The 9,721-nt window shown below is 38.7% G+C and overlaps 4 protein-coding genes across 4 annotated transcripts; 3 read left to right on the plus strand and 1 right to left on the minus strand.

Annotated features, from left to right (window-relative positions):
• LOC18603620 (outer envelope pore protein 16-2, chloroplastic) lies at positions 46 to 2,635 on the plus strand. The gene is made up of 7 exons (XM_007035695.2): positions 46 to 885; positions 991 to 1,042; positions 1,132 to 1,203; positions 1,546 to 1,577; positions 1,799 to 1,832; positions 1,991 to 2,058; positions 2,224 to 2,635. The coding sequence occupies exons 1-7, from the start codon at positions 760 to 762 to the stop codon at positions 2,365 to 2,367; spliced, it is 528 nt and encodes a 175-aa protein (XP_007035757.2). The 5' UTR covers positions 46 to 759; the 3' UTR covers positions 2,368 to 2,635.
• LOC18603621 (xyloglucan endotransglucosylase/hydrolase protein 22) lies at positions 2,723 to 4,326 on the minus strand. Its single transcript, XM_007035697.2, has 3 exons — positions 3,652 to 4,326; positions 3,378 to 3,571; positions 2,723 to 3,289 (listed from the first exon to the last, which is right to left on the minus strand). Exons 1-3 carry the CDS (start codon positions 3,925 to 3,927, stop codon positions 2,887 to 2,889), a joined length of 873 nt encoding a protein of 290 aa, XP_007035759.2. The 5' UTR covers positions 3,928 to 4,326; the 3' UTR covers positions 2,723 to 2,886.
• On the plus strand, positions 4,921 to 6,821 carry LOC18603622 (zinc finger CCHC domain-containing protein 10). Its single transcript, XM_007035698.2, has 2 exons — positions 4,921 to 5,076; positions 5,625 to 6,821. The coding sequence occupies exon 2, from the start codon at positions 5,711 to 5,713 to the stop codon at positions 6,479 to 6,481; it is 771 nt and encodes a 256-aa protein (XP_007035760.2). The 5' UTR covers positions 4,921 to 5,076; positions 5,625 to 5,710; the 3' UTR covers positions 6,482 to 6,821.
• On the plus strand, positions 7,653 to 9,591 carry LOC18603623 (DNA-directed RNA polymerases II, IV and V subunit 9A). The gene is made up of 4 exons (XM_007035700.2): positions 7,653 to 7,820; positions 7,977 to 8,052; positions 8,559 to 8,717; positions 9,245 to 9,591. The coding sequence occupies exons 1-4, from the start codon at positions 7,792 to 7,794 to the stop codon at positions 9,323 to 9,325; spliced, it is 345 nt and encodes a 114-aa protein (XP_007035762.1). The 5' UTR covers positions 7,653 to 7,791; the 3' UTR covers positions 9,326 to 9,591.

Raw genomic sequence — 9,721 nt, forward strand, 5'->3', positions numbered from 1 at the left:
GAGAGAGAGAGAGAGAGAGAGAGAGAGAGGTAGGTAGTNGAGAGAGAGAGAGGGTTTAGGATGTTGGTTTAGAAGGCCAAAATTTTCTTAATTGTAGCTCAGACCTCATTTATAGACCACTTGTAAATTAGAACTTGCTATTACGCAACTTCACTTCTGAAGAGTTTTCTTCATTAAATCAGCAAAGCCCAAAAATTTGTTCCCCAAAAAATCATCCCTCTCTTTGGCTTTGCAAGTTTAACTTCTTTCCTTAACTCTCCATCTTGCCTGCCTCTATTTTTCATTTTGGGAAGAGTAACCGATTGGGCCTTCACACGTAAGACAGTTTGCAAAGAATAACAGCTTCACGTAAGAAAAACAATGGTCATTGGAATTCGATACGAACCGGCCCGCGGCTTGTAAGACAGACCGGGAGGGTTACTGTTACCGACTTCGGAAAGATTCTCGGCGAAAGTTTAGACCCAAAGAATCGCCACGAAGTCCGCCAAACCTGGTTCCATGCACGAGACACGTAGGGTCTCTGAAACACGTGTCCCCTGTCCCTGTCTTGACTTTCTCTTCTTCGCAACTCCCTACAATCGCTGCTTTTCTCTAGTTAATCACGTTTGCAAAATGTTATCTTTCTATCTGAATCTGCCATAACTACTTGGATACCGTCCTACCATTAATTCTGTGAAGAAGTTGAAGTTAAAAGACATACCAACTTTTCAAGTGAAAAAAAAAAAAGGGTTAGCTTCAGAACCCGAAAAAGAAAACAACATGAGCAGTAACTTGGAGACAAGGTCTTTGCTGGATGACTGGCGTAACTTCGACAAGGGATGCTTCTTCGACCTTGGACACCCTCTCCTCAACCGCATTGCTGAGAGCTTTGTCAAAGCTGCTGGCGTACGTAAATCTTCTGGGTTTTCAACCTCATTTTTGTCAGTTTCTTTTGTTTATTGTTTGAGAATGCAAGAAATGAAAGGGTTCTTGTTTGGTACTGGTGTACAGATTGGAGCGATTCAGGCTGCGGCGAGGGAGTCTTGTTTCATAGCTGTTGAAGGCATGCACTTTCTTTTCAACTTCATATCATTTGTTAATTGGGATCCTAAATTATTTGGTGGTCGATGTTGTCTTGTTGTTTTGGTGCAGGAACTGAATCAAGTAACTCACCTGATATCACCGGTTCCAAGAACAAGAAGAACCGCTTCCCTGACCTCAGAGGTATCAATGCCTGCTGGTCCTGATCATATGGTCTGAGAGGAACTTGGCGTTAGAAAGAGGGGGAAAAACATGAACAGTCTTTGGTGGTGTCTTATGCAACTTTCTTTTTGGTTTTCTAGATCTTCATACAAATTTGAGATGGTTGACCCTTAAACTACTAAAACTTTGGAATTATTTAGTACCAAAAGCTTAATCCACTATTCAGATTAAGGAGATGTGACTCAATTTGGAAATGGAGAGTTTACTTCTCTTACTTGTTGGGAGATGGGAGTTTTGTGTGTTATTCATTTGTTTGGACATTGCCCGTGAAAGTTAATTGAAATTGTTTTATATGGATTGCAGGAGAAACCAATCGAAAATCTCTTGAAGCAATGGTGAGTCTCTTTCCCAAGCATGAACTTTCAAAATGGAATTAAAGCTTATGGCGTTGTATACTGATTAATGAGATAAGTCTTAATGGCTCTTGCACTTGTGTCACCAAAATTGATCTTGTTAAAGCTGGTTATTGCTAATGCAGGTGCCTGCAATACCTGAGGATATTCTGCTTATTTATTTTTTTTGTTTTATCCAAGTAATTTTTAATAATATTTTACAGGTGAAGAGCACTGGAAAAGAATCTCTACAGTGGGGTAAGTTTAGAGCGTGGACCCAATTTCTTGTTAGTTTCTCTTGGATGAATTGTCAGAAAATGTTCAGAAAAGAGAGAATAATGGCTGTCAAGTACAAATGGTTGATTTGAACTGGTTCATTATTGATCATGGTTCATGAATTGAATTGCACATTACAGGGCTGGCTGCAGGATTATATTCTGGTCTCACATATGGACTAAAAGAGGCTCGTGGAGCTCATGATTGGGTAAAGATCAGCATCTTCTCTCTTCTTTTCATAGGGGAAAAAGGCAGTTTCTTCAGTCTCCACTTGTTGTAAAGATGCAAAGTTTCCTGATCCAAGAGCTTAACAAATTCTTTTTATGCTACCATTATGTTTCTTTTGACACCATTGTCGGCCAACATGTTGCAGAAAAACAGTGCAATGGCGGGAGCAATTACAGGAATGGCACTGGCACTCACATCCGAGGAAGCTTCCCACGAGCAGGTTGTGCAATGTGCCATCACCGGAGCTGCTATTTCGACTGCTGCAAATCTTCTCACCGGAATATTCTAGCTCTTCCTCACCGGAATATTCTAATGCTGCCTTAGAATTTTAAGTTTGCCTTTTCTGCCTAGACCAATTTGTAGCATGTTGGTACTTAAGTTATAAACAATGTTTTTTGCTTAGGATTGTCCTTTTTCTTTATGAATTGTCATCTTTCACCACGAGTACAAAAGGATTTGGCCTTACCAGCTTTTGTTAAATCAAGCATGTACTTTATTTTGAAAGTGGATTTTATTACAATGTTTTTGCTTAATTCAATAAATTGTAGATGTTTTTATGATGCTATGGTATAAACGGGATCATTAATATTCATTACTACATATTATTTTGTATGGAATATACCCTGAAAAGAAACTGATCAATGTCCATGAATTTTAAGAGAGGAAGTATAACTCTTGTTGCATATAATCTGATAACGTATTACATACAAAATAGGGAGATTTCTCAAAGAACAAAAGAATCATGAGTTGGCCTGAAGAAGAAAAAGAATTGAAAGAATATTGATGGAATTAAGTGCTGTTGTTGCCTCTAAGACATGTTGCATTCTGGAGGTAGACCTTGGGGAAATCTTTTGGCGTCGGTGCAGTAGTTGTAGATCATGTAGTTCTTCGGGACCCATTGCAGCCTTTGCTGACTAGTGGAATCCAGCTCCTGAGAGAACCAGGCATTGTTGGTTGAGGCAGAAGATAGAGGATTTGATTTGCAGGAAGATGCTTCATTAGACCAAACACAGGCATCGGCATTGAAGTTTCTGTAAGAAGCAGTGAAAGGAGCTTGAGTCCAATCAGTCTTTACCAGACCACCCCTTGTAGCCCAATCATCAGCATTCCACGAGCTGGAGTAAATTCTCATGGGTTGGTTCTTTGGGAATGGGACACCAAGTGACTCCGTGTTTTTGAACTCTCTAATGGGTGTGCCGTCCACCGAGAAGCTGGAACATAGCATAACAAGATTTTTGTCAATCAAGCAATTCCTACCAATTGGGGCGAAATGCAAATTTTCAGTTTAGGAATACTCACATGGTACGCTGGGGATTCCAGAGGATGGAATAGGTGTGGAAATCTGCAGTTGGGTCAAACCAGAGATAGAACTGTTGCTCTCTGTTACCCTTTCCTTGACTGAACACATTGGCATGAAGAATGTAAGGATCCCCACTAAGGTTCCCCAGAAACTCAAAATCGATCTCATCCCATGTTGATCCTTTCGAAGATAACTGCAGAATAGAAATATACATCAGCATTTGTGCTATCAACATATCTACATGTCCTTACAAAAATTGGAGAATTAACTTACATAGTAGGCAGTGACTGTGCCAGCAGAGTTGCCAGGGACAAGCTTGAGCTGCATATCAATCTTGCCAAAAAGATATTCATTCTTGGACTGGAAACCGGAGCCAGAAGCTTTATCAAGGGAGAGAGTAAGAACCTCCCCGTTGTTGACTATCTTACCACGACCATCTCCCCATGTGATGTCAAAGTCTTGGTAGAAGTTGCTAGCCGATGCTGCCACCGGACAGCCAATTACAAGAGACATAAGCAATGGCAAATTGAGACTTGAAGTTGAACCCATTATTCCATTTTGTTTCTGGTTTGCCTGGGCAGACAGAATATGTTGGAATATGAGACGTTAATAGCTTTGATATTTTGGTGTGTTTGAGAAGAACGATGGAGCTTGGTATTTATAGTAACGAAAAACGTAGGCAAAAGGCCACGATGCTCCATTCAGCTTGGTTGTGCACAGTTGTTAAAGAGTAGAGAACACATTATACAAGTAGCCGTCAAAACAAACACGACCCAACCAAAAACACAGTTTACGATGTCACGCGGTGTGTGTTTGAGAGATAGGAAAGTGTGGTCCTTTTCAGCCTCTTGCAGCCCGCTCATAATTACGTAACGTTCTTGTTACTTCAATTGTGATATCACTCTTGAGTCTTGTATTAGTAAAAATTTGAATTTATTTTTGATACCACCTATCATGGGTCATTATTTTCCTATTTCCAAACTAAAAAAAATATATTCAATAAATAAATAAAACTTCTATTAATAAACTTAAAATTTATTTAATTTTTTATTAATATAAAATTTATGACGCTCGGCGTCACGTTAAGGTTTTGCCATTATTAGCTCCGGTTCACTACCAATACCATGCACGCGTCGCAGCAATTCGCCACTTCTCGACCTCTTCAAACAAAAAGTGAGTTTGACATAAAATTTAGGTAGAATATATAATTTTATGGAGTGGTTATCTGAATTTATATAAATTATATAAAATTTATATACTTTATCAAATAAAATTTATTCATGGTCAATATATAATTTTATTGATTTGGAATCAAGTCCTTTTTGACGGGATTATAGATAATTTGGACTGCCATATCTTTATTTTCTTTGAAAGAAAAAATGAAATAGTTTGGGATGAAACTTAGAAACGAAAAGAATTTTCTAGTATTATTTAACAAAATAATTACTTGGTTGATTTCATCATTCCTTTTTTGCAACTATTGTTAAAAATGATTTATTCTTTACGTTTCAATATTTAAATTTTAAAATATTTTAATTTTTCACAACAGTTTTTAACAGTTAAAAAAAAAAAAAAAGCCACGGCCTTAAATGAATCGTGTCAAAGACGAAAAGCCCGTCCGCCTCTCATTTAAACAAAAATAATAAAAATTCTTCTTCGGCTTTCATTCTGGATCTTCGCCGTCGCGACGAGGTCCCGGTACGCGCTAATTCTTGCCTTCTCTGATTTTTGTTTTTTATTTTTAAACACTCTCAAAATTTAGGGTTTCTTTTCTTTGGTGATTAGGTTCTTTAATTTCCGTGCCCAAAAACAAATTTCAATTTAGGGTTTTAATGTGAAGGGAACGAAGGTTTCATTCAACCTTTTTGTTTTAAAGGTAGGGTTTTTTTTACTGCTTGTAAAATCGATTTTTTTTTCTTTTTTTGCTTGTTTTTCGTTGTTTTTTTTAAGAAAATTTCCATCGTTTTGTGTTGATAATTGGTAGATTCTGTAAAATTGTGCCTTAGCTGATATTGAATTTCCCTGTTAAGCGAAATTTTTTTTTTTTTCATATCTGAATTGATAGGTAAATGTATGGAGACTTCGTTGTAAGAGATATCTTGTTTGTTATTTTCATTGTAGCCTCTGAATTAATTTCTCGCGCACTATTTGTTTTTAGAAGGAAGAGACGTAGCTGTGTTCTTTGGTTAGGGTCTTTTAGCCTAATTAGACAAATGCGAATGACCCCACTGGATTTTTGAATGCAGGGTGCTTGAGGATTTGGGGTGAATTAAATCCAAGATCGGATAGTCTACATATTTTCATAATTTTGTTGTTTGTTGGCACCTAAAAGATGTCGAGCAAGAAAGAAGAAAAGACTCAGGCTGCAGCTGAAAGAATCAAGGCTGCAGCATTGAGTGCTGCAAAGGGCCTCAGTCGTGCTCAGGCTGAAAGGGCAGCTGCTGCTGCAGCCCGAAATGTTAATGCTTATGGGCAAAAGGAAGAAGGACCTAGCAGATGGCAGGAGAAAAGGGAAGCAAAGAGGCAGATGTACTTGATGAGTACTGAAAAGGCAGTGAAATTAGGTGAAAGGAAAGACAAGACTTCAATGTCTACAATGGGTGCATCACAGTGCCAAAAGTGTTTTCAAGCAGGGCATTGGACATACGAATGCAAGAATGAACGGGTCTACATGTCACGGCCCTCACGTACCCAGCAGCTTAAGAACCCCAAATTGAGGATGAAGCTTTCAATCTCTTATGATTTGGACAACCCAGATATCAAGGATGAGAAGGAGGACAATAGGTCCAAGAAAAGCAAAAGGAAGCATCGGTCAGATTCTGATTCAGGTAGTGATAGCGAGGCTTCAGTTTTTGAGACTGATAGTGGTGCCTCATCTGTTACAGGATCAGATTCTTCTTCAGCAGAGAGTAGTACAGATTACAGTTCATCATCTGACTCTGAGGAAGAGAGGAGGCGGAGGAGGAAGAAGAAGCAGAAGAAGGGGAGGCGTAGAAGGTACAGCTCGTCCTCTGAGTCTTCTGATTCAGACTCAGCTTCAGATTCTGATTCTGACGATAGGAGCCGCCGAAGGAAGAGCCGGAGGCATAGCAGAAGACGCTGAAGGAGAGAGGGCAGTACACATATTGCCTGTTTGATGCTGGACTTGCCTGTTTTTAAGTCCACAGATTTCTACCATCTCTTTGTACTTCTTTGTTAGGGCATTCCGGTTGTAACTCTGGAGCTTATGGTCTTACACATGCTGGAGATCAAGCCCTCTGAAATAAGTTTGCTAGGTGTTTACTTTTGAGATCTTTACCAGACTTGTTTGTTGATTCCTTTTTGTGAAATGATTGTAGCTTGAAAATCTTCTTGTAAGTTCTTGACTTTTTTCTTTGTGCCACTAGATATTTAATATTTTGTTGCCTGACTGCAGTATATCTATCAAATTTTTGCATCCATGATTTCGGTATTGCTCTTTAGATGTGTATCTTGAGTTCTTGATAATGATATATTAGTGGAGGCTCGCTCGGTTAAATGGTTGCCATTAGCAGGTTCATTGATATGTTTCTGGGCTTGGGAGCTATGTTCAGACGTAGTGAAGCTATGTTCAAACGTTTCACTACGTCTGCTAGATTAAGGAACGGTGTAGAAGCAGTTCCGCCCTGGAACCTTCTGTCTTTCACTCCTAGATATCCATCTTCTCTAGAACATGGCATAAAACACCTTTCAAAGTTTCACCAAGCATCTGGCTCTCTCCCATCAACCTTCTCAGCTGATCTCATCAAAATGCCAAAAAAGCATTGAAACAGTGGCAAATCCTGGGTCAGTAAAAGCTGGAACCATTCTCTCGATGAAGGCCTGTGGCTTTGATTCAATCAGTAGGGGGTGTGGTGAAAACAGACGTAGCTAAAACAACTCTCAAAAGTTCAGAGGAAGAACGGTTAACTAAAGCTTCCTTCCAGCATTAGTGAGTATAAATTTTGCCCCGAATGGTTAGGCTTCCTTTTTCCTTTCCCTGCATTACATATGAACATATAATGGTTGGTGGTGTTAACACCTTCTTTCTTCATAACTTACTTTGCCAACACAACATATCATTTCAGACACTAACCTCAAAATTGTCATTGGCCAATTCATGGACTCAATCGAAAAAGATGAGCTATAGGTTAAAGGAGCAAAGACTCGAGACAAGTGGATATGCCCATGTTCAAGAGAAGTCAGCAGTGTATATAAATAAATAACCGTCAAAGATGATTAAATTACAAATAAGGACCTTTGACCCCGAGCCCCCATTACTAGAAAGATCTATTCCCCAAAAGCACAAAAAGGTTAAGAGCCAAGAGCAAGCAGCCCGCCAAACAAACCCCAACAAGCCTCTGCCTTTCTTTTGTTTGTTGTCTGTGCAAGAAACCCAAAGCCTAATCGAACAAGATGAGTACTATGAAATTTTGCCGTGAATGGTCAGTTCTCAGCTTTCTTTAGTCGTCCTGCATTCACATTCTTTGCAGTTTTTCATAACCCATTTTAGTTTTTCCGTTTTCTCTGCCAGCCTTAACCTTCTATTGGGCTTAAATTTTGGTTTTTTTTTTTGTAATCTTTTTGTTTTATTGATGAAGCAACAACATTCTCTACCCGAAAGAAGATAGAGAACAGAAGATTCTCCTCTACGCCTGCCGCAACTGCGATCACCAGGTTCTTCTCCTCCTCCTTCTTTTTCAATATAATTTTTCCCTTTTTCTTTTACCAAGCTGAAGAATTGAAACATAGATTAGGGTGTCTTTTCTCTTTTGTTTCTCTTAAATGGGTATAATTGAGGTCTAAGTTATCTGTTGAGGTGTTAAACCCGCATAAAACCCTAACCTGTTCTTCTGTTGTTTTTTTTTTTTTGTGCTGTTTCTTTTCTTATTTTTCCAATTTAGAAGATGGGTTTCCTTTGTTTTTGTTGAACATGGAGTCAATAGAAAAAGTTAAAATTTTAAGAGGGCATCCATTTTTGTCAAGGTCTTTGGCAGTGAACAATGTGGGTTTACACATAAAAGAATTTCTGGGCATTTTAGGTTCCCAATTTTGGCTTTTGAACACTTACTTGTTGGTTGCTTTTATTGATGTTCTCTAGCTATAAGTCTTCAGATTAGAAGATTTTCCTCTTTTCTCATCTATTTATCTGTTTATTCTTGTGACATTATGAATATATGCAGGAGGTGGCTGAGAACAACTGTGTGTATAGAAATGAGGTGCATCACTCTGCTGGGGAGCGCACTCAAATATTGCAGGATGTAGCTGCTGATCCAACGCTTCCTAGGACTAAGTCCGTCATTTGTGCAAACTGTAAACATGGAGAAGCTGTCTTCTTCCAGGTTAACTTCCTACATGCTTAAGTCTTTATTTGTGCACACAGTGATTATTGGGTAAATCTTCAATTTTATGCAAGAAATGTGATCCATCACGTGAGCATTGGTGTGTTTGTAGAGATTTGCAAAAAATCTTTTTGATCAGAAAAGATGAGAAATATGTTCTTATGGAAGAGAAGTTCATATCTGATGCATCTGCTGTTAGAATCTTTCAAAATATATTTGTTTGGCATAAAATCATATTGTGGTTGTAAGTTTTCTGGTGATCTTCTGGCAAAAGCACATTTGGCCATTATCGACAATTACATCACAGCAGGAGCTGTGTCTTTTTTCTTTTCTGCCTGTAAATGAGGATAGGTGGCTTGGGTTTAGTTACAATGTAGACCATATTGAACAACCTGCTTGCAGATTCCATCTTTTACACCTTATCTTATAGAACGAATTTATAGCCCGTTGTATTTATTTGAATTGTCTCTTAATGCATGATGAGCAGCGACTGTGCTTCTTCTAATGCAACAAACTTTTTTGTTCAGGCAACTGCTCGAGGGGAGGAAGGTATGACACTGTTTTTCGTGTGCTGTAATCCAAACTGTGGACATCGGTGGAGAGATTGAGATCTAGTTACTCATGAGTTGATGCTCACAGCTGCGCAATGTAATGTTTGTTTTTACAAACTTTATTTACCAAAGACTTCTTGTGGTACTGTAATACAAGGAGCTTGCACAGCTATTTTCCTAGTGATTCATATTTTCTAACACATTCATTATAACTTTACTGTTCACAACTTTAGATTATCACAAGGTAGGGTTGTGAAAATCATGCCAGACTCTGAGTCCATGGACCAATATACGATGAGATTTGTCTCATCTAGATTCTAGTATTTCAGATCTTGATTTAACTATTAGATAATGTTCTTGGTAACAGAGTGGGCTTTCATGTTGTTGATTAACTACACTAGTGCCCACAAGCCTAGCCTGGTTCAGACCAAGTTCGAGCGGGAAGTTGGGCTC

This window comes from Theobroma cacao, chromosome 4, assembly GCF_000208745.1.
Source record: "Theobroma cacao cultivar B97-61/B2 chromosome 4, Criollo_cocoa_genome_V2, whole genome shotgun sequence".
NCBI lineage: Eukaryota > Viridiplantae > Streptophyta > Magnoliopsida > Malvales > Malvaceae > Theobroma > Theobroma cacao.